This window comes from Heliangelus exortis, chromosome 6 (genome assembly GCF_036169615.1).
Source record: "Heliangelus exortis chromosome 6, bHelExo1.hap1, whole genome shotgun sequence".
NCBI classification, from domain to species: Eukaryota; Metazoa; Chordata; class Aves; order Apodiformes; family Trochilidae; genus Heliangelus; species Heliangelus exortis.
Window position 1 is genome coordinate 1,411,862 of NC_092427.1, and position 25,717 is coordinate 1,437,578.

The 25,717-nt window shown below is 45.0% G+C and overlaps 1 protein-coding gene and 1 long non-coding RNA gene across 3 annotated transcripts; one reads left to right on the forward strand and one right to left on the reverse strand.

The window, feature by feature from the left end:
• Positions 1-488: 488 nt before the first annotated feature.
• Positions 489-2,060, reverse strand: LOC139797344 (uncharacterized). Its single transcript, XR_011726430.1, has 2 exons — positions 1,716-2,060; positions 489-1,425 (listed from the first exon to the last, which is right to left on the reverse strand). It is a non-coding gene; the product is annotated as an uncharacterized lncRNA (long non-coding RNA).
• Positions 2,061-2,183: 123 nt separating this feature from the next.
• Positions 2,184-24,591, forward strand: STAM2 (signal transducing adaptor molecule 2). 2 transcript variants are annotated; one of them, XM_071746348.1, is made up of 14 exons: positions 2,184-2,340; positions 10,142-10,226; positions 11,787-11,862; positions 12,078-12,173; positions 14,344-14,490; positions 16,126-16,195; positions 16,908-17,094; positions 17,803-17,897; positions 18,589-18,671; positions 18,853-18,940; positions 19,724-19,778; positions 20,427-20,580; positions 22,032-22,201; positions 23,068-24,591. In XM_071746348.1, exons 1-14 carry the CDS (start codon positions 2,301-2,303, stop codon positions 23,300-23,302), a joined length of 1,581 nt encoding a protein of 526 aa, XP_071602449.1. In that variant the 5' UTR covers positions 2,184-2,300; the 3' UTR covers positions 23,303-24,591. The 2 variants fall into 2 exon arrangements, with proteins under 2 accessions (XP_071602449.1, XP_071602450.1); XM_071746349.1 differs by lacking the exon at positions 2,184-2,340 and adding an exon at positions 7,041-7,137.
• Positions 24,592-25,717: the final 1,126 nt, after the last annotated feature.

Genomic DNA, 25,717 nt, shown 5'->3' on the forward strand with positions numbered 1-25,717 from the left:
TCCCTCCTGGGGACAGGGAGACAAAAATCCCAGAGAAAAATCTCCATCAGGTGAAGCAGCACAGGGAGGGCTTCGTGCTGCCTCACCTCAGGGTCAAACCAGAAGGACTGAGGGGGAGAGAGTCCTTGTGTACATCTTGAAGTGCTTTACAGGGAATTAATTTCAGCATTTCTCTGTTTCATGGGTTTCTCTGCCTGCACACACAGCCCCTCGCAAGAGAGGGGGAAAAAAAAATCCTCCAGCAAACCACAAAGTCAACCAGAGAGCAGCTGGAGAAACACTGAGAACCGGGGCAGATGCAAACCAAAGCTGGGAGTCACTTCTGCGCAGGAGGAAAAAGCTTCCCGGGAGCCGGGCTGTTCTAAAAACAAACACTTGGGGCACTCTCCGTCTCCAGGAGGTCCAACAGAACTCAGGTGCAACACCCAGAGCGGCACCAGGGGAAAGACATGGAGAAAAAGCAGAGATATGAGAGGTTGGATTCCATCCCACAGGGTCTGGAGACCTGGAGAAGCTGTCCCTGCTGGGGTTCCAGTGAAGGAAGTTCATAAAAAAGGGAATTCATGGAGTTTTACACCAGAACTCATCCCCATTTTCTGTTTCAACCAACGTTTATTCCACTTCGCACGAATTGATTCGCTTTTTTTTTTTTTTTTTTTTTTTTTTTTTTTTTTTTTTTTAAAAGCAATTAAACAAATTAGCGCTGGTTTCACTCGGCCTGATTCATTAAGTGAAATTACAAGCCTCGGTGTAATTAGTCAATTTAGGACCGAGGGAAAGGCGCTCCGCTTCGCCTCAAAAATCCGACGTGAAGAGGGTTCGCTGCCAGCAGGCAGCTCCTGAAGCAAGGCTGCCACCTGCCTGGCACCGGGAAAACGCCAAGGAAAGGGAAACCATCCCATGGGAGCAGCCCAGCAGCTCAGATCCCATCCCAATCCCAGCCCCAACCCAACCCACGGACCCTTTGGTAGCGCTGGAACGCCGCGGGACTTGAAAAGAAAAAGGGTTCTGATGTACCCAACACTGGGGAAATACTCCAGCTGTGCTTCGGGAAGAAGCATCCATGTGTTCCTCAAGCAGCATTTAATTCCTAATCTCGACTTCCTTACAAAATACGCTTGAAAGGATTTTTTCACATGTGCCAGTGGGGCTTGGGAATCTTACACTGCGCACCCCGGGTGAGGCAAGAAACGCGGCCCCATCAATTCGAGGTCAGCAAGGAGGAAAATATCCCTGAATCCTAGAAAAGCCTTCCAGGGATCATCCTCTCGGTGCCCTTCCCCCCGGAGCTCAGCCACCCCAACGCTGCCGGCTTTTTCCAGGTGAGGAGCTCCGGCCCAGCCTCAGAGCGCTGATGGCCGGGACCTGCGCTGGGGATGAGTAAGGCTCAGGCTGCTCCCAGGACTGGCTCCAAAACGCGTGACTCTGCATGTTCCAAAAAAAAACAAACAACAAAACAACACAAAACCCAAACCACGGCCTCAGCCCCCGCCTGCTCAGAGCTCACTCAAGCTCCCAGCACAGAAATCGCTCCCAGCTGCGGCTCCCCACAGCTCCCAAGCCCCAGGATTCTGCAGGCAGGAACCCTCTGCCCGCAGCTGTGCCCAGTGCGGGGATTTGCGGGGACTTTCTCCCTGTGAGGACAGTCGGCAGAAGGCTACGCGCCCCCCTCTCCCTCAGGAGGGACCCAGCCCCCTCAGCTGCACCCACCGTACCCTCCCTGAGCCGCCTCAGCCACAAGGCTCTCAGCCAGACACCCCCTCCCAACAGCAGCAAGCGCCGGGCACCGCTTCCCCGCCCTCCCTGTCCCTCGTCACAGCCACTGAGGGGACAAAAAGTATTTAAGGTGGGGTTTGGGCACTTGAGGAGGAGAAGGGAACGGGAGGAGAGCGCTGCCCACCCGCAGCCACCGCCTCAACATGGCGCCCGTGACGTCACGGGCAGCCTCCCTCTCCCCCGCCCCTCGAAGGAACAACGGGGGCCCTCGCAGCTCCGCCCCTTCGAGGCCCCCCGCGGTACCGAGCTGCCCTGTACACCGCCTGACACCGCCGCGCTGCTGCCTTGCCCCCTGCCTTCTCCGTTTCCCCCCGCTCAGATGCCCGGTACCGGGTACCTCTCGTATCTCCCGCCTTACCCGCGCTTCGTCGCGGGGCCGCTGTGACGTTTCTTCCTCCGAGCGGTCAGGCGCGCCGGGGCAGCCTGCAGGACCTGAGGCGGCGGCGGCGGAAGAGGCGGCGGCGGCGGCGTCCCGGGGGTGTCGGTGCTGAGGAGCGGGCGGGGGCCGGGCCGGGGCTGCCGAGATGCCGCTCTTCGCCCCCAACCCCTTCGAGCAGGACGTGGGTGAGCGAGCGAGCGGGGCGGCGGGGAGGCTTGGGCAGCGGCGGAGAGGCCCGGTGGGGCCGGTGCCTGTGTGGCTGCGGCCTCCTCCTGCTGCTCCCCCTGAGGGGGGACGGCGGTGGGAGCCGCCGCTCCGGGCCTGCTCGGGGAGGCTCCGGGCCGCCGGGGGTGCAGCCGGGGCCCGGGCTGTGCCCTTCGGGGTCTGCGGGCCCCACGGAGCGGTCAGTGGGGTCGGGGGCTCCTCGGACCCTCTCCGGCCCCGTTTGCGGGGTGTAAGGAAAGGTTGCGGGGCCTGTTGTGCCGTCACGCAAATTCTGCAGCGGATTTCTGAGGTGTTGTGGTGCAAGCCCGCCCTGTCAGTGGCACCGGGGACCCGGTTTGTGCCCCTGTCAGTCCCCGGGACTCGGGCAGTGCCCCAGGGTTGGGTTGGGGGGTGCAGGGGAGGCTTCTGCTGTTTTTTTTTCCTTCCTATTACAAAATTGTGAGGTAACAGCTTTGGCTGGAGTTGGTGCCACCGAGGTGATGAAGATGATGACTCAGTTGTTTTGTTTTGTGTCTCTGCTCTGTTCTCTGCTTCCTTGAGCATCAAACCTGCTCTGGGTGGTTTCTTGTTTTGATTTTTTAAAATTTTTGGTTTAGTTTGTTTTTTTGGTAAATAGTGCCTATTCTGAGCCGAAGCAGTGGAAAAAAACAATGAAATTGAGCTCGATACCAGAGTCAGTTTTATATTTCTTGTTGCCCTGGAACTCTAAATAAGAGAAGAATTCAACATTCCTGGGATTTTTGTCGAGGCTGGGATGTATGCAGGTGGAAGAGGTGGTTGTGAGTGCTCCTGTTCCCACACCATCTCTTTTTTTTTTTTTTTTTTTTTTTTTTTAGGAGTATTGGTGGCACAGTTTACCCCATGTTCCTGCACAGTGTTTGTAATGAATCCATTCCCTGTATTTATTTATTTTCCCCAACCACTGCCAGGCTTTAAACATTGACTTGGGACTGGGATAAAAGCAGGACCTGGCCAGACCAGCTGGCTACTTGCACTCCACTTATTTCCAACACCCTGGGAAGTTTTCCTGGGTCTTTTGTTGTCAGGTTTCCCTTTCTCTGACTGCTGGGCTTGCACAAGCCAAGGTTTTTTGAACTGGGGGCTCTCACAGCTCTGCAGAATTCCTTGGCAAACCTGGATGCTGCTTTGTGGTGCTTCCAGAGGGACAATCTCTTCCCTGGGAGCTGCTTCAGCTTCCCCTCCCTGCATGCTGAGTCTGGCTGTGCTTATTGCAGCCAGCCCAGTGCCATGGAGTTGGTGAGGCTAAATCTGACAGCCCCTTGCCAGGAAAAATGGCTTTGCCATCAGAAACTATTTTTTAAAACTTGTGATGGGGGCACCCAGACTATCAAATGACCAGAGGTGCTTTGAACTCCCCAAATCTTGGTGTGTTTTGCCACACGTGTGCCCTCCCAGTGCCCAAGAGTGCCCTGTGCCACAGCTTTTCAGCAGAGTGTGGTTTCTTTCAGCTGTTTTCCTTAAGAATGTGCCCCAAAACTTGAGTTCTTTGATGTTTTTAAGCTGCTTTTTCATTTCCTCTCCAAATCCACTCGTAGTTAGGTCATACACCCCTGTTTTTCCCAGCTTTACCCTTCCTCTCCAGTTTCCCCCATCTCTGAAGCAGCTGCTCCTTCAGGAGGGACCCAGCTGATCCCTTTAATGGGCTTTTTGCAGGATTCCTGACACCCCCAAGGGAGCAGGGAATGTTTTTCTGTGTAGTCTGCCTGCTGCACACCTGCCCGGGGCTCCCTCAGACCTTGCATCTCACTTTGCTGAAACATTTCCTGGCCTCTTTCATTCCAGGGCTGCATTTTTTGGGCTGCCTAACCCTGCCAGCTCCTGACCTCTTGTGCCACAGCTTGCCATGCTCATCCTCCTCCTGTTCCCAGCTGCTCAGCCTTTAGTGTGCAGGAGGATCTTTTCTTGCCTCTGGGAACATGGGTTTTGTCCCAACCCACTCCTCACAGGTCTGAGTCTCCCTTTTTCCTCTGTTTTACCCTTTCCTTTGCCTCATGAGACCTCTCAGCTTGGTGCTGCCTTCCCTCTCAGACCCTTCCCCTTGCTGCCACTGCCAGGTGATATCAATGCTGATTTTTAGGCTGATTTTTGAGGTGTAACCCCCCCTCTTGGGGTGTTTTACAGGGCTGCAAGCATCCCCTTGCAGGTGGCAGCCTGTGGAGGTTCCTCTGCAGTCTGCACAGCCCATGGCTGCTGGGTTGGCCTGGGGAAGCTGCCTGTGCCTGCAGGAGCAGCTGTTCTCAGTCAGAATTCCCCATTCCCCTTCCTTTTCCCTGCCTGCAATAACGTTTTCCTTCCCTGGCTGGGCTGGAGTCAGGCAGTCATTTGAGGACAAGCTCTTTGGGGTTGCTTTGGCTGTTTTGTGGTTGGTTTCTGTTTGGTTTTTTTTCACTTTGATAAATGTAGGGACTGTATTTTCCAGTCTCCAGTCTGTGGCTTTATCTTGATTTGACTGATTAAATCCCTAAATTCTCAGCTTGCCTGATGATGTTATTTCTTCCTCATTTTTGAGGTTATTACTGGTCTGCTTTCCCTGCCCTGCCTTGGTTATTTTTTATTTTTTTTTAAATATACCATAGCCCTATTTTTTTCTTTTAATTGTGCTGTGAGGGATCTTTTGTTAGGTAATAAACAACTGTTGGTCCTTTGGGTGCTTTCCTGGCTCTAGAGTGAGCAGTCTCTGCTCAGCCTTCCCTACTTTTTTCAGTGAATTTTTTTGTAGTTTTCTGACTGTGTTGGGAGTGGAATTATTTGCTGCTCAGGTTACTGGCTGAGTGACTCCAACAAACTCTCAGACTTGCTTTCTAGGCAAAAATTGTCTCTCAGAAAGCCTCCTCAGTGAACTGAACTGCAGAAAGTTATTTTAATGATCCACTTTGATATTTTTTTTATTTTTATTTTCTAGAATATGATATTCAGTGACATGAACAAGGACCTGGGATCTTTCCAAGCAGGGTTGCCTTTCAGCAAGGCCCAAGCAGACCATGCAGTGTTACTGGAAATGCAAGTCATATGACTGCAGTGTCACCCTGTCTCTAGTCACTAATTAAATGAAAGCCAGAATTCTCTAATTTGGCTCTACAAAGGCAAAGTAAACAAATGAAGGGGTGTGGGATTAATTGTCTGCTTTTCATCCACGTGGTTCTGCTTTAGCTTCTGAAAAGCAGCACTCTGGAGTAGGCCTCAGGATTTTTTTTCTTTCAGCTTTCTCATGCTTCAAATGGCTCCGTGGAAAAACTTGAAATATATCCAGATAAGATTTTATTTTGTGTAGCTTCAGGAGGCAGATCAGCCTGTAAAAAATATTTATTTTAGTGATCTCAGGATTTTTTTTTGTCTTTCAGTTTTCTCATGCTTCAAATGGCTCCGTGGAAAAACTTGAAATATATCCAGACAAGATTTTATTTTGTGTAGCTTCAGGGGGCAGATCAGCCTGTAAAAAATATTTATTTTAGTGATCAGAATCTTTAGAAAGGCCACCTCAAAGAGAAACATTCTTAGTGCCCAGTCAGTGCTTCTTTCCCCCTCTGTTTCTTGCATAATAATTGACATATTTGGAAAAAAAACCTTGTTTCAGTGGTTTTATTGTTTTCCCTGCCATGGTTTGCCATTGCTGGCAGGTTGCTCCTGCAGCTTCCCTGGCCCTGGGACAGGGGTGTCCCTGAGACCCCCTGCAGAATGCTCAGGGGTTTCTCTGTTGATTTTTTTATTTCCCAGAGCTGGTGGTGTGTTGCTGGGAAGGCAGGAGGAGAGGGGCTGGAGCTCCCTGGGATCTGCCCAGCTCTGGAGCAGTGAGCAGGCAGGAGCAGTGGGGATGCAGATCTTGGACACCCTGCCAGGATCCTCAGGAAAAGATGGGATCAGTGGGGATGGTTCTGAGCTTTGCCATCTGCTGCCCAGTTGCACTTCTCTGAGTCTCCCTTTTCCCAGCAGTGCAGGGGGGCTGGAAGGGGCCACATCCAGCCCTCCATGGATGGGGGGGTCCTGCAAAGCCCCAGGCTGCTGTGGGGAAGCATTCCCTTCTCTGGAAGAGCTGCTGAGAGAGTCTGGAGGCAGGAACTTGAGAAGCATTTCTTCTTTTGGCAGGGGTCTCAGTAAACAGCCCCCAGCTCCCTCCCAGCTGCTCATTTTATGCTTTCCCCTCTCTCATGCTGGCACAGTTTTTCATGCAGCTGCACAGCAAATCAGATCAAGGAGCTGATCCAGTTAAAAATGATTAATTATGGTGGGGTTGTTTTTGTTTTTTTTTTAAATTCTTTGTGGGGTTTTCAAAAATATCCCAGGCAGCAATAAGAAGAAGCCTATTTTGCATTTCTTGTTAGTAAGCTCCAGTCTAGTGGTCCTGCATTAATTGGGAGACTACAGAGGATGTCACAAAACTTTAAAAAAAAAGTTCATATTCTCTTAGCACAGAAAAAAGTATCTTGGAGTCCTCTCACATCTGTTTCTCCTGATCAAAGCCCATGTCTCAGCAGCTGTGAAGTAGCTATTCTCCAGGAGTCTTCTTCAGCTGGAGCTCCTGTTAAGTGAAGAAACCAGATGCTGATAAATTTGTCATGCTGGCAGGGGAGAAAACCTCAGGAGTTGTAAGTTTGCTGCAGGGCAGCCTTCATGTTTTCCCCAGGCCCACGTCTGCTCCTGGAACAGGCTGTGTGGGTACAAGAGGAGGGAGCTGGCATCTCAGGTGTCTCCATGGACAAATGTGCTGGCTGGGAAAGAAAAGAGCAGAGGAGCTGTGAGTAAGTAGCACTGAGAGTTGTAGTAGCTGTGATCTGCAAGGTGCAGAAGAGGTGGAGGTGAAAACTCCTCAGTGAGGGCTGCTGAGCACAAAGCCAGGTTCCTGGTGGCACTGGAAGGGTTGATCAGGATGGGACATCTTGAGTTGGGGCAGGCAGAGCTGGCTGTCCTTTCCTCTAGGAGCCCAGGAACACTTCAGTCTGTCCTCTGGGAAGTGCTTCAGGGGTTTGTGGAGGACAGAAGTGACATGTAGGTGATGTGGATGTGTGCCAGCAGTGAGGAGCTGGCATCCCCAGAGCTGCACCAGGGCTTGTGTTTCACCCCATCTGGCACTGGGTGTGGGGATCTGTTCTGTGTCCCTGGTTTCACAGGGATGACACAGCAGGGGAAGCAAGTGCAGAGGAACTTCACATTTCCCAGGTGGTTTTACAGCTGAGGGTCTCTCAGTATGTTTCTTTCTGTGTTTCTTCTCTTCTGTTAGAAATCAGAGAGAGCTGTCTTCTTTTTACTGCTCCCTGCCAGCTGCTCCCTCTCTGCTTGTGGCAGTGGTGACCTGCAAAAAGGGACCTCTCTAAAATCAGGAATTCCAGAGGGGAGATAGGTTTCAGCTCAGGGTGACAGCAGGATTGAATCACAGAATGGGCTGGGCTGGAAGGGACCTCAGAGCTCATCAAGTCCAACCCTTGATCCACTCCCCCCGTGGTTCCCAGCCCATGGCACTGAGTGCCACATCCAGGCTCTTTTGAAATATCTCCAGGGATGGAGAATCCACCCCTTCCCTGGGCAGCCCATTCCAATGGCTGAGCACCCTCTCCAGAAAGAAATTCTTTCTCATGTCCAACCTAAACCTCCCCTGGCACAACTTGAGACCTCTTGTGCCCTCTTGTCTTGCTGAGAGTTGCCTGGGAAAAGAGCCCAACCCCCCCCTGGCTCCAACCTCCTTTCAGGGAGTTGGAGAGAGTGATGAGGTCTCCCCTGAGCCTCCTCTTCTCCAGCCTCAACACCCCCAGCTCCCTCAGCCTCTCCTCATAGGATCTGTGCTGGATCCCTTCCCCAGCCCAGTTGCCTCCTTTGGACCTGCTCCAGCACCTCAATCTCCTTCCTGAGCTGAGGGGCCCAGAACTGGACACAGGACTCAAGCTGTGGCCTCCCCAGGGCTGAGCACAGGGGCAGAATCCCTTCCCTGGACCTGCTGGCCACGCTGTTCCTGAGCCAGCCCAGGATGCCATTGGCCTTCTTGGCTACCTGGGCACACTGCTGGCTCATGGTCACCTTCCTGGCAATGATGTGCCCAGCCTGTTTCCCAGGCAGGGGTGCTGTGTCTCTCTCTGCTCTGCTGGCTGCTGGTGTTTGATGGGATGGGTTTGTCTGGCTGACAAGTTTTGGTGGGAGGATTCCCACCCCTGGGGATGGAGACAGGCAAGGGGGATGCCTTTAAAAAGCAGATTTAGCTGGCAGAAATTCAGAGGGAACACCAGGCTGAAGCTGTGGGCACCAAACATTGTGTTCTATCCTTTTTTTGGGGTTGTTCAGTGCTGAGGTTCACAGATCTGGGACATGGGGGGGGACTGGTTTGCTTTGCTTTCTTATTAATAAACTGAATGGTAAAGTGTTTAAAATGGCAGACACTCATTTATTTCCAAGAACAAGCAAGGAATTTTCTGTTAGTCTCCTAAAAATATTGATCTACATGAAATTGAACAATTGTGTCCTTCCTGGGTAAGTTCTTGAGAGGTTCTGTGCTGCAGGAAGATGTATTTGCTTCCCTGGAACTTGTGAAGATAACCTATGGCCAGAACTGCAAATTTCCACTCCTCCTCCCTGCTCTGCTTTGACATCTGTAACAAAAGGGGGTTTAGGGGCACTGTTGTGGTTTCTGCTGAGCCAGCCCCACTATTATTGGGACTTCTGGCAGCAAAACTGAAGTAGGGAACCCAGGAGCAGGGAGGATGCTTAAAGGCACCCAGGAAATTTGGTTTATCCTGGGGTGGTGTTGGTGTTGGAAGTGCTGCTGTCACTAACACCATGGACATGAATGACCACTGGGTTCTGTTTTGTTCTACTAAATAGTCCTGAAAATGCTCAGCCCCAAAGGGATTTAGTGGCTTCTCTTAGTTCTGCTAAAAATTCTGCTGGTAGTGCCATGATTGTGAAGTGCATTCTGATGGGATTAATATACAACAAATCAAAAAGCACTTATCTTGGAATTTAGTTAAACTGCTAAATTGGCAGGTTAAAATTAAATCCTAAGGCAGCAAATGCAACGTATAAAATATTTAATTTGCTGTTTCTAAAGCACTTTAATAGCACTGCAATATTTACCTGAGGTGAAAATAACGTGGCTGGAATAAGAAAATGAAAAGGAAAGCAGAAGAAAATAACATTAAACCTTATCAGTTAATTTATAGAATTAAATGCTGCAAATATTAATTAAGGAAACATTATTGCAACACAACAGCCTGGTTTTTGTTGCCCCCTTCTGTGTTCTTTATTAATCCTTCTGTGCCATTTATTTTTCTCAACACTTTTCTGTGGTCTTCAGAGTTCCTGAAAAATCTGGTCGAAAAGAATATTTTATTGAGTTGAAAAGGAGTTTGTTTTTCTTTAGAGCCCTACAGACTGTGGTTTTAGGGTTTTTTTCTTTGTTTTTCTTGAAACATCCATGTGAAAATGAAATGGCCTGCAGAGGTTGGAAGCCCCTGAGTGAACTCCAAAGCTGGGCTGTGGTTACACCTGGAGTAACTGAACAGGCTGCAGAGAACCTGTTTCTTTTCCATCATTTACAGCATTACACTTCAAGAGTTGGTTTTATTTGGGGACCTCTGTTAGTTCAGAGCTAAAAACTCTGCATAAAGCTTTCCACAGCAGCAAGAGTCAGTCCTGATCTGTCCCAGGCACCATGGTTTGTAGGGGGGGATGGGGGGTGTCCTTTTAGGGTTGAGAAAGTGTTTGCTGCCTGGAACTGATCTTCAGAGGGCACTTAACCAATCTTCTTTTTCTTTACAGAAAAAGCTACAAATGAATATAACACCAGTGAGGACTGGGGGCTTATTATGGATATCTGTGACAAAGTTGGAAGTACTCCCAATGGGTAAGCTGGGAAGAACACCCTTTTTTAGAGGAGAGCACCCTTTTTTAGAGGGGAGCACCCTTTTTTTAGAGGGGAGCACCCTTTTTTTAGAGGGGAGCACCCTTTTTTTAGAGGGGAGCGCCCTTTTTTTAGAGGGGAGCACCCTTTTTTTAGAGGGGAGCACCCTTTTAAAGTTTTGGATTTTTTTTTTTTTTATTACTTACTACAGGGAATAATAACAAAAGTATTCAACCTGGGAACCTTTAGTCCTAAAGGAAAAAAATGTAGAAAGTCCTTTCAGCCCTTTTTTAAAAATCTATTGATTTTTTTTTTTTTTCCTGTTGCCAAAAGACTTCTGTAGAGGGAGCTGTTTTAAATCTACTTGTTTTGGAGGGAGTTTTTAAAAAAATTAGGTTTGGTTTTGTTTTTTAAATTACACATGCAAATGGTACAACTTAAATCTCAAGATACATATTTTCTGTGTATACAATAAAACCCAAAATTCTTGCTTTCAAATGCCACACCCCTCATGTTTTGCTTTGATCTTGTGTCATTTGCTTCCCTCCTGCCCTTCCCAAAGAGCCATCTTCTGAAAATAAAAAACATTGTTGCCTACCCTTAAGTAAATGTGTTGCTTAATAAGGGTTTTAGGGTTGTTTGTTTGTAAAATTCCTCAACCTTAGGACTAAACCCATACTTCTGGCTGCCTGCACATAACCAAATCACTTGGAGTTGTAGAGCAATAAACCAGAGGTGTTGGTACTGCAGCCACTGCATCCATTGTGGTGTCTGGGGTAGCTTTTCCCCCTTCAGAACAGGTTTAATCTCTCACTAAACTTAATATCCACCCCAGCAGGGGTATAAATTTGTCTGGAATACTGTGCCTGGCTCTCCTGGCTCCTTGAGAGGTTGCAGCAGGTTTGGTGTGCACAGAGGAGCTTCTGGCTTGGTTTCTCCCAGAAAGAAATCAGTCTGCATGCACAGAACCCTGCTGTGAATGGAAGCTGCAACACTGATCAGATTATTTGTTTCAAAACCTCTGTTCTCTACCAAACTGTGAATTTAGGTGCAGTTCATGATCAGATTTTGCTGGAGCAAATTCTAAAATCTTTGTCTTGAAAATGGGATCCAAGAGCTGGCAGCTTGTGAGCACCATTTGGGAATTAAATCCAGAGACACCCTTTGCAGTAGGCAGTAAAATAACCATCTAATGTAATCATCATTGCTCCTCATTGCTTTTTGGTTTTTATGTAGACATTTCTCTCATTGTCTGTTTCAATTCCATTTCCTCAGCTTAATGACAATTGCTCCCTTCATGCCCTGTCAGCAGTTTTATGGAAATTCATACAAAACGTGAGCGTAGAAATGGAATCTGTTCCAACCCAATGCACATAAAAGAACAACCAAGTTGTTAAATGTTTTTTTTTTTTCCACACTAGTTCTGGGAAAGGCTTGGGTTAGGTTCCAGTTTTTTCAAGAGCCCCAGTTTTGTTTGCTTACAACTGGAGTCTCTGGTGTCATCCCTTCCCCAGGTCATGTCAGTCATGCTTGTCACTAACAGTTCCTTTGTTCTTATTTCAGAGCAAAAGATTGCCTTAAAGCCATCATGAAAAGAGTAAATCATAAAGTTCCCCACGTGGCTTTGCAAGCACTTACAGTGAGTAATTTCTCACAATTTTCAAAAGCCTTTGTATTCTTTTATGAAACAATCACTGAACGTGTACTGATCAATTAATGCCTTGATATATCTTCAGTAGAAGTCAGTGTGCATGCTGAACAGAGGATTAAATTTAACTATTTCTAATGTCTGATTTTATTTTGGATTATTTTGATTGTTGTTGTACATTTTCACAACTGGATTTCTGGTGTCAGCTTTTAGGAGCCTGTGTATCAAACTGTGGAAAAATCTTTCACTTAGAAGTCTGCTCTCGTGACTTTGCTGGTGAAGCCAGAGGTATAATAAATAAGGTAATTTTTTTTTTTTTTATAACTTGAAGTACTGGGAGAGAATTATTTTGGTAACTGCTTTGTCTCAGCATAGCAAAGAATTGGCAAAGCTAATGTTCTAGTTAAATCATTTTCTAGTTTTGGTGCAATTGCTGAGACAGCTGGCTGTTTTATCCACTGAAATTCATGTACTTTAATTTCTCCTTCAAAAATACAATGTATTAAAGAAGTGACAGGCTGATAATACCTACTCCAGCTTTTGACAAAATTACATGAGCAATTTTAATTAGGATCTGTGGCTCTTCCTAAGCTTGATTAATTTGATAATGGTGAAGGCAGCTTTTCTTGACCAGAATAGTTATTTGGCTTGAATGAAATTCCTGTGCCACAGTACAAAGGGAAAACTGTGAGAAAGTTAAACTACATTTTTTACAAGGAAAAGGCTGAAGTCTTCAGCCAACTTTCTTCTTTTCCAGAGGTCTTTAGAATGCTGAATGAAGAGGTAAACAGGACAGGCAGACCTAAGTGGTTAGGGTCAAGCAGCTGATGGGATCTAAATCTGGATGTAATGGATTGAATAAGCTTTCCCCTGATTCCTGCTCCAGCTGAAGGCAGAAATGGTTAAAAAGCAGTTAAGTCTTCAAATATATGGGAGCCCTGAAATCAGCAGAGGTGGAGCAAAGCAATTAAGGAAACTAATAAAATTGCTGGGAAGCAAAATGAGTTCACAGCTCTTCTGTTTCTGGCTTTGTATGGAAAAATAGGTCTTGAAGTCCTCCCCTTTGTTCTCATTAGCCATGGTCCATTCTGAAATAGAACATTGACCTTCATGGTCTGACAGCACTCGTGGATGGGAAAACAATCATTTAATCCCACTGGAGAATGGTCTTGGGGGCATAATTAATTTTGGTAATAAACAAAAACTTGGTAAATAACTTGTTTTACCCCTGTCCCTGGCCCACTTGGAGGAATAATCTTCAGAGGGCAGATAAAAATTGTAATTTCTCCCTTTTTTTTCAGAAGAAAATTAGTTCAGACAAGTGTAACAAATGTCTGTGTGCTGCAGCCTATCAGGGCTACATCTTTTCTTTCAGTTAAAGGCATGCTTGACCCCAACCCTGTCAATGCTGTCTGAGGCTTCTGATGGGGTTTGGGAAATCATGGCCAGGCCCTGCATTTGTGCAGGCTCAGCCTCATTTCCAGACAAGCCAAGTGCAGCAGATGTAGGTGAACCCAACAGCCCCAGAACCTTGATCCCCCAGCAGGTATCTGAGGTTTATTTTGATGCTTTGGGTTCAAACTGGAGTCTTCTCATCAACTCAGCCTGAAGTTCTGTGAAGGCTGAAGTGCTTTGGTTCCCTTTTTACCCTCCTGGTGTTGATGTGACCTCCACATGTGAGCTGCTCTGTTCAGGAGTTGCTTGAAAATGTGGGAGCCAGGGGAACTGCTCCCACTCCAAAAAACACCTTCCTGTGTCCCTGCTCCACAGGGAGAAGTGTGTTCTGGCATCTGAGGAGAAGCCAGCAGAGCCTGTCAAAGGTAGAGAAGGGCTCTGGTCCAATACAAGATACTGTCTTTCCCTACAAGACAAACTTCCATGGTTGGGAGGGGGCTGACAATACAAATTGGAAGTAATGAAGAGAAAATTGAGGTGAAATGAAGGGTGCTAGCACCAAAAAGTTGGTCTGAGGGTGGTAGGTAGCCTGACTCTGAAACTCCTGAGAGAAAAACATGGCTAACATTTGGAAAGTCAGTTTTCCAGGCTCTTCCTTCACCATGGGCTCCACTAAAATAACAGCAGTACAGGTGGGTGAGCTGCCTGCAAGATGTGAGCCTTGGCTATGCAGGGAATTTGCCTCAGGGGAATGTGTAAGGGTTGAAGGAGCCCAGATTTAACTCCAGTAGAACCAGGGAAATCTGAACTACCTGCAGGGGGTTGTTGCTTTGAAGAAATGATGTTGGAAATAGCTCTGCCAGCTTCCCTGTGAAAGGGTGATGCTCCAGAAGCTAAACATGTCATCTGTAGTATCAGATCAGACCATATATCCTTGGCTCTGCTTTCCAAATTTTTAATTTTTAAGGAAGTTTGTAGTAAAATGGTTTTAGTAACAAACGTTTTACTGAGAGGGTGTAACTGTTTCTGTTCATTTGGAGGTACAGTCATCCCTTTCTATGCAATTTTGTCTTCTAGGCTCATCCAAAAGTCTCTGAAAAGCTAAAAACTCTAATGGTGGAGTGGTCAGAAGAATTTCAGAAAGACCCACAGTGCAGCTTAATATCTGCAACTATTAAATCTTTAAAAGAAGAAGGTGTAACCTTTCCTGTAGCTGGATCACAGGTAAGAGCTGGGTTGGGATATGGGGCACTGCCAGGCTCATTCCCAGCATGAAAAGCTGTTCCAGTGAGATCTCCCATGCTTCTGGTCAGAGGAGAGCAGAATCCTTGTTGTAGTTTGGCTGCCTCCTTATGCTGAGCTTCACTTCTACTCATTCTGCTTTTTTATACCCTTCCCTTCCCGAGAAAAATCAGAGCAGGCTGGAGGCTATTGCATGATGCTCTTATGAGGTGTTTCATTTTAGATCCTCCTCCTGATCATTTTTAGAGCTCCATTGAGCTGTCACCACCTTAAATCAAAGCAGTTCTACACCCACAGTTTGTACTTGGTGTTTCATGGTTCTCACTGCTGACGTGGAGCACAGAGCTTCATTTTTCTCCACAGAGCTTCACTAAACAAAGGGCAGATGGAGACATCTTTGCAGATGACCTGAGCTGTGCTTTCCTTTTCCAAGTCCTCATTTCTTTCTCAGTTCCCTGTCCATGACAGGGATTGTCCTGGCTCTGTAGTAGCTGGGGCACCCCAAGCCCTAACCTCACTCCTTGTATTTTATTTCTGTTAGTGTTTTATGCTTAATGTTCTAGCCAGCATGTGTCCTGACAGGTGGTTTGCTCTAAGTTTTATTATTGCTGTTTTGAAATATTCTCATGTTGTGAGTCAGGTGAAGATCAGTCCTGAAAATCAGAATTGCAGCTTCTAGCACATATTCCTTACATGAAGTGAACTTTTCTCTGTATTAAACACAGGGAGGTTTTTTTACTTTTACAATCTTTCCTTCCTCCACAAAGATGTTTTCACTTCTAAATCTAGGCTATGTGTTAAAACATATGGCAGAAGCATGGAAGATGGAGAGTGCTGGCAACCAACTTTGCTTCCTTTCCTACAAATGCACATAAAATGACATCTTGATGTTTTTACCTCATCCACTTGACTTCAAGCAAAGCTGAGGTTGATTACTGTTTGCTGCACTTGTACAGAGTTGTTTTCTAGGACCATTGCTAAGGACTGGACACAGCTGGGATCTGAACCTAGGTTTGTTTAGTAAGATTTCCATGTTGGAGTAAAAAAACTCTAGGAATGAATTCTCTGTGCTGTTGTGGGGACTTGGGGTATTTAAGTCAGCAGCTCTCAACTTGATGTGAATTTATTTACTGTTCCTTCCCACTGCCCCTCCAGCAGTGAAGGGGGAGAGCTTTTTGCTTTAATATAAAGGTCTCCCTTTTCAGCAAGTCCAGCTGCTGCTTAATATCTTGGATCTTCACAGACATAGGACTCCAAAGAGGTTTTTTTCCGTTTTGAAGGGAAGGCAGAAGGAGAGGAGGACAGAGGTGGAAGGAGCAGTCATTTAAATGAGTAGTCTCACTTTAATACAGGAGAGTAAAATAATTATTTAAATGAAATCAGCTGTTTAGATTAGATCTGATTTATTTATTTGACTCTGTTCCTTGCTCAAAACAAAATAAAACCTGGCTTGGTTTCTGAAGAGTGGTGCTCTTTTTCTCTGGAAGCTTACCTTGGTTCAGTGATGTAATGCAGCAAACCAGGAACAACTTAGCACTAATTCTTAAAGCATATAATTACAGAGCTTTCTTGTTCATTTTGTAACCTGAACTTACTCTATTGTTAACACATTTGCAGGCTACCACAAATGCTGCTAAGAATGGTTCATCACTGAGCAAAACCAAAGAAGATGAAGATATAGCTAAAGGTAAATTGCTACCCACAGCCTGGGGTTGAGCTCATGCTGTAGAAGCTTTGTTAAACTGCAGAGGAATAGGAAGTTGTCCTCTCTGCTGCTGCACAGAGTTGAAACCAAGGACACAGCAGCTTGGGAATTTGCATACAGCATCATTCCAGGTGTTTTCCTTATGTCTGAGGATTTGGGATAAGATCTTCTCCCCCATCACATAACCATTAGCATTGTTTGGCCACTGCTTGCTTTCCGCAGAGCTTGGATTCCTCTCTTCTGCACCCCCACACGTTTTATTTTAGCTTGCATCTTGATCCTCTAAAAAAACCTACAGGACATTTAAATGTTTTATTCTTCCCCCTTGCACACAGTTGTTGTTCAGATGTCACAGAACTGCTCAGGATTTCTCAGCATGTTAAGGATGGCATTAGTAATGTGTGCAGGGCTTCCAGTAGTGGAAGTACCATGGAAATCAGGGGGATTTAAAGTATTTTGTAACTTGTGCATGACTGTCTTGTCTTTTTAATCCTGTTGCAGGGCAGAGTTGAAATATGTACTACAGCTAGTAGTTTAGAGCAAAGATTTTAAACTTCAAATACTAGAGAAGAAGATACAGACTGTTCATAATTTAGTATATAAATATTTTTTTTTATTAGGAAAGCAAACTGCCTTTGTATACAGGGATAAAACCAGACAAACTACTTTTTTTTCTTTCCTCCCCCAATCCTAGCTATCGAATTGTCTTTGCAAGAGCAGAAACAGCAACAAATGGAAACAAAATCTTTGTACCCATCTGCAGAAATTCAGCAAACCAATCAGAATTCCAGGAAGGTGCGAGCTCTGTATGACTTTGAAGCTGTCGAGGACAATGAGCTCACCTTTAAAAGTGGAGAAATTATTTTTGTTTTGGATGACAGGTATTTTATACTCTGAAAATGCCTTTATTCCAGAATTGTTGTTTTCCTAGCATAGCAGATTCTTCCTCTCATGCTTTTTTTCCCCCTGCAGATTGTCACTCTGGCCTCCCCCAGATCCCTTTATCTTCCTAAGACAAATGTTAGTTGGTTATAAGAGATGTCATAAGAAAATATGCATTGCAGGGCTGAATTCCAGCTACTCACAGGAATTGTTTCATCTCTGGCTATCAAGCCTCACATTTGCTAAGAATAAAACAGATGGAAAAAAATACTTGAGATAATTATGGTGTTATCACCATTGCCCCAGTGGTAGCTAAGGAGCAGAACTTCTTCCCTGCTAATGCTGTTCTAATGTAGTAGACTGTGAGAGATCAACTGGATTTCTGATGTTAGTCCCTTCTTGTCTACTTCTTGTGAACTTGTAGATGAAGCTGCAATGGGCCATCATCTAATCAGTCTGAAGAACTGAAAAAATTATGTTAAATTTTGAGTGAATGGTACTGAATGATTTTATTTCCCCTGATCCCTCCTCCCCACCCTTCTGCCCCAGCTCCTTTTTTGGGGTTTGCTGCTTAGCTCTACAAATGTTCCCATTTCCCATGGGATGCAGTGCATTGCCTGTCACAGGTTTCCTGTCAGGAGCCCAAATCATGTTGCTGACAGGAGCATTCATGTTCAGAGCTTTGTGACACATCTTTATTTCCCTAGTGATGCCAACTGGTGGAAAGGGGAGAATCACAGAGGAGTGGGACTGTTTCCTTCCAATTTTGTGACTTCTGACTTAAACGTGGAACCAGAGGCAGGTAAGTTAGCTGCTAAAAGCTGACAGATTATTTTAGGAAGGAGGGCTATCAGTGAGCCCATCAGCAAAATAATTGCCTGAGAGCAGCTGGGAGATGAATCTTGCCCTTGATTCAAAGCAGCAAGCAAGCAGCTGTAGCTTGCTTCAAGGATTTCTCTCTCTGGTTCTCTTCTAAGTTGTTACCTTTTTCCTCTTGTAGGAATTCAGTCCAATTTACCATAATCCTTTGTCAGTGACACATTGCATCTGAATCTCATCACTTGCCACTTCAAATGTCAAAGTCTTTTTTCAGACATCAGACCTGGTGTAGAACAGCATTCACCCCCATGGCAGGGGTGTGTAAGAACCACATTGTTAGCTTTAGCCCTGCTCATGAAGCCAAAATAAATCTTAACACTTAGGACTTGGCTAAAAGTAACTGTGCATGTGTTGGAGGTGTTTTTAGATGCTGAAATGACTCAAGAGTCTTTCCCTTCCTGGGCCTGGGTTCATGCTCAGGCTAACAGCCCAGAGGAAGCAGCTTGTCAGAACACTTTCTAGGTAAACCCATTCTCCCTTCTCCAGCAGTTAGGTGCATCACTGCTTAAAGTACTTATTCAGATTTCTCTTATTTCAAGCAAGGAGAAAATGTGGATTTTAAGTTAGCACAGTAACACAGCTGCAGAAAATAACCCTAATGTTTGTTCTTTCAGCAACTGTGGATAAAAATGCTGTTTCTGAGGATACTACAGAAGAAATTAAGAAAGCAGAACCTGAGCCAGTTTATATAGATGAGGTATGCAAGCACCTTCAATATTAAAAATTCCTGAGGTTTTACATTAGTTGAAACATTTTGTTACTGAATGTTTGCAGAGAATTCTTTTTATATAAGGATTTTTTTGTTTGTTTCTCTGGAAATTAGAACAGCATCTCCCATGCTTCAGAAATGACCTTTTAATCTTCTCTTCACCTTTCAGGAGAAGATGGATAAAACACTGCAGGTACTTCAGAGTATAGATCCTACAGATTTAAAGCTTGATTCTCCAGACCTTCTAGACTCAGAAGGTACTTTGAGCACTAAGCTAGTTGCATTTTGTATTTCTTCTCACAATTACCTTTTTGTGGATTGAGCTGGTAATTCTTTTGCATTTATTTTAAGCTTAGAGAAACCATGGTTTGTACTAATAATGTGCTGTAGCATAGCCTGTTTCACAGTGGGAGCTTGGGGCTCTATGTATAACTCTAGATTTTCTAATAGTTGCCAAGCCAACTCCATGTTTAGCAGAGTCATTTGCATAACTTCCAGCTCCTGCACAATGCCTGATCTTTGCAAGATCCATCCACCTAGCAGAGCTCTGCTTGAAACAAGCAATTAACTTTGTGTCAATTTCTCCAAAATGCTGCTGCTAGTTCTGTGGGAAGAGAAGGTTCAGTTCACTTCAGAGCCAATTAGTTCAAGGTGTGTAATAACAGCTGAGTGGTACTTTGAAAAAGGAGTGTTTTGAGATGGAAGAAGTGAAGGAAGCTCTGCAGTGCAGCACATCAGGATGGATCCAGCCTGTTCTGGATACTTCAGTCTCACAGACCTTGCAGAGTGCAGGCAGAAATGCAGAATTTCCCATGTTTTTCATCAGAAGTCTTTTGTTTGAGAGGGTGAAGAGGAGAGGATGACAAAGCAGGATAACCAGAGTGTTTTTCCTGGCTGTTTGGGCTGGAGGGATGGGGCACACACCCCCTGACTCCAATGCTGTGTGACATTTTAGTGTGCTTGGGTAATGGGGGGTTTGGCTGCATTGAAACTTTTAATTGTGCAAGACACTAACTACCTTGACACTTGTGTTTTTCCAGATATTTGTCAACAGATGGGGCCAATGATAGATGAAAAACTAGAAGAGATAGACAGGTGAGCCATAATGTGGTTTCTGCATTGATTACTGTGATTTACTTCACATTAAGCAGTTGGGTCTTTTGGGAATTTTATCTCCCAGACTGGAAGATCTTCCAAGAAAGAACTTTTGGCAAATCTACCTTTTTTTTTTGTCCTAAGACTTAGGTACTGAGGTCTCTGCGTGTACTAAGATTTGATTGCTGCTCCAAAACTTAGTGTACAAGTTACTGGGTGCTTTTTATATTAGCACTTTTGAGCTGTAGCCTTTTGCACTCTATGTAGAGCTTGGTATTGCCAGGATGATGATGATTTCCCCCATGGCAAGAGAAAAAAATCTGTCCAACAGTACCTTCACCTCCTCCCCCTCAGCCTCCTAGGGATATTTGAGGGTGAAAAGGTAACTAACACCTTACTGCAGCTAGGGAGGGATAGTTGGGTACCACTTGGGCTTTCCCAAGTTTTCCCTTTACATGGGTGTAAGAAACAAAATGAGGGTTTTCCAATGTAACTGTATAAGAAATCATCCCTTTGCCTTTTAAGTTGGTTTTTTTTTTCATGCATATTCATATTTATTCTTGCATATTCATTATTGAACCACTCTTCAGCCACCAAACACTCGATGTCAGGGAAACTGAGTGCTTACTTATGTTTGCTTTGAAACAGAAAACATTCAGAGTTGTCTGAATTGAATGTGAAAGTTCTGGAAGCTCTGGAGCTCTATAACAAACTGATGAATGAAACCCCCATGTACTCAGCCTACTCCAAACTCCACCACCCTGCACAGTACCCACCTACATCTTCTGGTGTTTCAGTGCAGGTCAGTAACTCTTCTTTTCTGGAAATAGAGATGTTCCTAATATAGATTTCTATTTAAAAAGATGACAGCAAAAAAATGAAGTGTGTGCTTTCTTGCTAGCCTACCAACAATCTGACATTGCCTGCTGACTTTTTATAGCCCTTAGAATAAAATACCACCCAGGCACCAGAGCAGAGCACCTCACTTTGCAGGTACCTGCTGGTGTGGTAAGGTAGAGTTGTTGATTGTGCTCTACTTAACAGAAAGCTGCTGCATGGGAAATACTGAAAGATTCCTTCCCCAATTAAAGTTCTACAGTCAGAGCAGTGTCTTTCAGCAGCTTGGTGGATATTCTTGCTCTGAGTCGTGTCCTCAGACTTCAAGTTAAATGTTACCTTCTTACCTAATAGCAGGGATGTGAGGGAGCTTTAATATTAGTGCATTAATCATGAGTGCAGTGTACTTTTTCTAAATTTAGAAACACTAGGATGGTTTTAGCTCTTTTTTTTTTTTTTTTTTCCCCCTTAAGGAATGAACATGTTGTATTAGGGGGTGTAGTTGCTCAAAACTGTTTTACACTATCTCTAATGTGCCATATTGATGTTTTAAGAAAACAAAAATGGTGGAAAAAAGGGAGATTTTAAAGATTCTTTTTGGAGAGAGCATAGAATGACTGATTGTACTTTAAGTGAATTTTATTTTAATGTTAATTGTTCAGTGGGAAAAGAATAGTTGCCATAGCAACTGCTAGATCTGAAAATATGTCAGTTAAAAGTAATTTCATGTGCTCAGCTCCTGGTAACGATGGAAAATTCTTTATATTTGGAAGGTAAAAAGTACTTTTTCTTCCAAGGTGATGCTTGCTCTGGTGAGCTTAGGGCAGTTTCCTGGTACAGCACTGGCTGTTCCTTCAGCCCAAACCCAATGAGCAGTGGAGGCTTCTGTGGGCTGAGCACCTCATCCCAGCTCTTCCAGCTGAATTTTGAGTAAAACCAAGTCATGCAAGGAACTCACATGTTTGCTTTGCTGTTATGTATCTATAAGAATATTCTTATGTTTTCATTTCCAATATGTATGAAGTTAACAGATCTTGTAGGGTGTCCATCTTCCCACTCAACTCTGTGCATCAAAATATGTAAGGCTTGAATATTTTCAAGACTTGGCAAATCAAAGAGAGAGAGAAATAAGGTTTCTGGGAGGGACAGAGGTCTTGTACATGATACTAAAGGTTCTTTTCTCAGATACTCAGCACTGACCTTGTCAGGAGGTCATTTCTGGAAAAAAGGGTGCTTGTTTCTAACCTGTTAGCAGAACTTACATGGTTTGGTTTTAGAACCTTGCTGGGAAATGAACTGATGTTCATCCAGCCTTTGAGCCCCAACGTATTTATTCATTGCAGGAGCATTCTGTGCCTCATTTACTGCTAATTAAGTGAAAATAAAAAGTCTACAATGTTGTGCTTTTATTTGCAGTCGTATCATGTACAGCCCCCTAGTGGAAACTACATGATCCAGGGTGTTCCCCAGGTCACCATGTCCCCAGCTTACAGCCTAGGACCTGACCAGATGGCACCGTTGAGGTCTCTGCCTCAAAGCATAAATTCTTCTGGAGCAGCTCAGCCAGCACAAGCTGCATATTTAAGGTACCACTTCAGCAAACTGCTAAATCCCTTTCTTTCTGGTGGTCACTTGGCTGCTGTGGAGGTTGTGTGTCTTGCTGGGATGCCCACCTGGTGCTGTGTGATCACAGTGAATCATAGAATCACAGAATCATAGAACTGGCTGGGTTGGAAGGGACCTCAGAGCTCATCAAGTCCAACCCTTGCTCCACTCCCCCCGTGGTTCCCAGCCCATGGCACTGAGTGCCACATCCAGGCTCTTTTGAAATATCTCCAGGGATGGAGAATCCACCCCTTCCCTGGGCAGCCCATTCCAATGGCTGAGCACCCTCTCCAGAAAGAAATTCTTTCTAATGTCCAACCTAAACCTCCCCTGGCACAACTTGAGACCTCTTGTGCCCTCTTGTCTTGCTGAGAGTTGCCTGGGAAAAGAGCCCAACCCCCCCCTGGCTCCAACCTCCTTTCAGGGAGTTGGAGAGAGTGATGAGGTCTCCCCTGAGCCTCCTCTTCTCCAGCCTCAACACCCCCAGCTCCCTCAGCCCTTCCTCACAGGACTTGTGCTGGATCCCTTCCCAGCCTCCTTGCTCTTCTCTGGACCTGCTCCAGCACCTCAATCTCCTTCCTGAGCTGAGGGGCCCAGAACTGGACACAGGACTCAAGCTGTGGCCTCCCCAGGGCTGAGCACAGGGGCAGAATCCCTTCCCTGGACCTGCTGGCCACGCTGTTCCTGAGCCAGCCCAGGATGCCATTGGCCTTCTTGGCCACCTGGGCACAGGTGAAAAGACACAGCTCGCTTTGGGACTAAGCAGCATTTCGTATTTGCCAGTCTGCTTCTCAGATAAAACAGACCTGAGCTTGTCAAAATCAGATTTTTTTCTGCTTCTTTTCAGCCCAGGACCAGATCCTGTCCTAAACCAGACGTATGTGAACCAGAGCCCTGGCCTCCCCTCGGCCGCCGGCACGGCTGCGTTCCCCCAGCAGCAGCAGCTGGGGCTGGCAGTGGATATGGCAGCTTACCAGAACAGTACATCCAGCTTGCCTCAAGGACCAGGTTATCCCCTGGCAATTCCTCCTCATTCTGTTCTACAGCAACCAGCAAATTACCATCAACAGCCTCTCCTTTAAAAACAAACCAAGCTCGTGTTTCCGAGTAAAAGGTTGCCTGACCTAAGGAATTTTGTGAGTCCCTGTCACTGGTATCAAAATGCATTTTCCTTTTAAATAACCCCACTTAGTGCATTAGGGTGGTGCAGAGTAAAAATATGCATCAGATCTGATTGTTAAGCATTATGCACAAAGATAGCTTGATTAGCTGCTAGTTGGTTTCAGATTACTTTGGGCCCTAATTTCAGTGCTTTCCAGAGATGCCACTTGTGAATCTTGAGTTCAAAGAATGTCTAAGAATTCTTTTCCCTTAAACATGGTTATGAAAACCTGTGGAACAGTGATTAAGGACCCTCACTGCTCTCGTTATGCATTGCCTCCTCTGGTATCTTCCTGTAATCCTCCTATCCAAGTGGCTTAGGGAATCTCTGCTGACTTAGACACCACCTTCCCTCTGCGCTGCGTTAGGGTTCCATCTGCACTGCCTGCCTGGAACAGCTGCCTGGGCTCAGCAGATGAGAGCTGGAAGAGAAAATTATTTGATATTGTGACAGGGAGGACCACGTAGCAACAGAAAGATGAGAAACGAGAACTTTACAGTGCTGCCTATTAGATTTTTGGGAGCCTTCAGAACCTCCTGATGTGTTTCTGCTGAAGAAAAAGAGTTTGGGTTGTGCCAGAAGCCACGGGTGGCTCTTGGCAGAGGTGGTTCTGGAAGCACACACCCCCCATGCAGGAGCAGGTGAGGGCTGCTCTGTGGATACAAGGTGCTGAGCCAGAAACTTTTACAGAATCTTGTTTCTTTTCCTTTTTTGGATGTATTTAGAAGTGAAGGAGTATTGTAGTTCCTTGTGGTAAAGGAGGGGGAGCAGGAATGTTTGAAGCTGAAGACTGTGAGAATCTGCCTTGTTCCCTTTCCAACAGGGAGCAGAGTGGAACAGGAATTGTCTTTATGGGACCAGGGGCTCCTTGCCTCTCTTGGATTTCCTTTCTCAGCCACTGTTTCCAAATAAAGAGTCAGAGAGCCTCTTGCACCATTTGTTAAAGGTGCAAGGAAGGGACACAGGTGCTTGGGGAGGGGGAATGTGCTCCTCTCTTCATCCTGGGAGCAGTTGCAGATTGGAAATGACAGACGTGTCATGAGCAAAGGAACAGTGGAAGTGAAGCATTTGGTGTGGCTGAGAACAGAAATCTGAGAATTTCTTCCCTGATGCACTTTTTTGATGGGTGGGGTTTGTGCAAGAGGAGCAGATGAGCTGAATTATCTTTCAGGAATGTGGGTTTTCTTTCTTCTATTCTTTAAACCTCTCTCTCTCTCTCTCTCTCTCTCTCAAAAAAAAAAAAAATAATAATCACATCGTTCTCCTCCTGTTTACTTGCTTGCTTTAGCACAATCATATTTATACCCATCTTAACCATTTTGTGATGAGTAATCATCTTTATATTGGGAAAATAATGAAATCAAATTACTGGTGAAAACATCTTGATGAAATGCTTGAAAGTCCCAGCTGTCTAAAGTGGTGTATAAATTTTTTTACTGAACAAGAACTCAGCTTGTAGGCTGCTGTTGAGGAATAAAAAAACAGCCTTCACTCAGCACCACCTCCATTCCTTTTACTTTTCATTTAATTATTTAGTATCTTGACCTTATTCATGTGCCACCTCATGCTTATGCAATATGATATTTAGTACCTCCTCTTTAAATAATTTTTTAATTTAAATTTGTGCAATGGGAAGGGAGCTTTTGCTTTTCCTTTTGACATTAATTTGTCTTTATCATTCCCCTTGAAGTAATTTAGTATAAATAACACATGTTGCAATATCTTGCTCCTTGCATTCTTTAAGAAAAATAATTGATTTCAATGCTGCTCTTCAAAATTCTTACTGCTTGGAGATTTTTTTTTTTTTTCTGTAAGGGTTGACTTTGTTCCAAGTTGTTGTGTAGTCAGACTAAACCTTACTATCACTTCTATAGATTCTCCATGTTCATTAGTAAATTGAGATTAAGGTAGGTGTTTTTACTGGGTTCCAAACTTTGGTCCAGCAGGAATATTGACTGTCTTAAACTGGGATGGTTAGACAGCTGTGATTTCATTATGTTCAGTTAATTATTAAATATAAATAGTGTATATACTCATTTGTCTGAGATTTTCTACACAGCTGCATATATGCATACTGTTGAAGTCTGAAATTTTATAAAAGCAGGATTTGTCATTCTGTCATCTCTTGTATTCCTAATTCTGTGATATGCAACCTGTAGATAGTGTAAAATAATTTAATTATTATTAAAATGGTGTATTTAGAGGGGTTTGGTGTTAATAGGATCTGTTTTTTTTTTTTCTTCTTCATACTTCTATACATTATCATATTTATTTTTAAGGCCTGATTGTAACTGAACATGCTGCCAAAGGACTTCTCTAACTTCCAGTTTCTACA

What these genes read in the sequence shown, in the direction of transcription:
- STAM2 (XM_071746348.1), top strand. Translation starts at nt 2,301, where the DNA reads ATGCCGCTCTTCGCCCCCAACCCCTTCGAGCAGGACGTGG. An exon ending in AAACGTGGAACCAGAGGCAG is followed by an intron (nt 17,898 to 18,588) that starts GTAAGTTAGCTG and finishes TTGTTCTTTCAG; the next exon opens with CAACTGTGGATAAAAATGCT. An exon ending in CTTCTGGTGTTTCAGTGCAG is followed by an intron (nt 20,581 to 22,031) that starts GTCAGTAACTCT and finishes TTTTATTTGCAG; the next exon opens with TCGTATCATGTACAGCCCCC.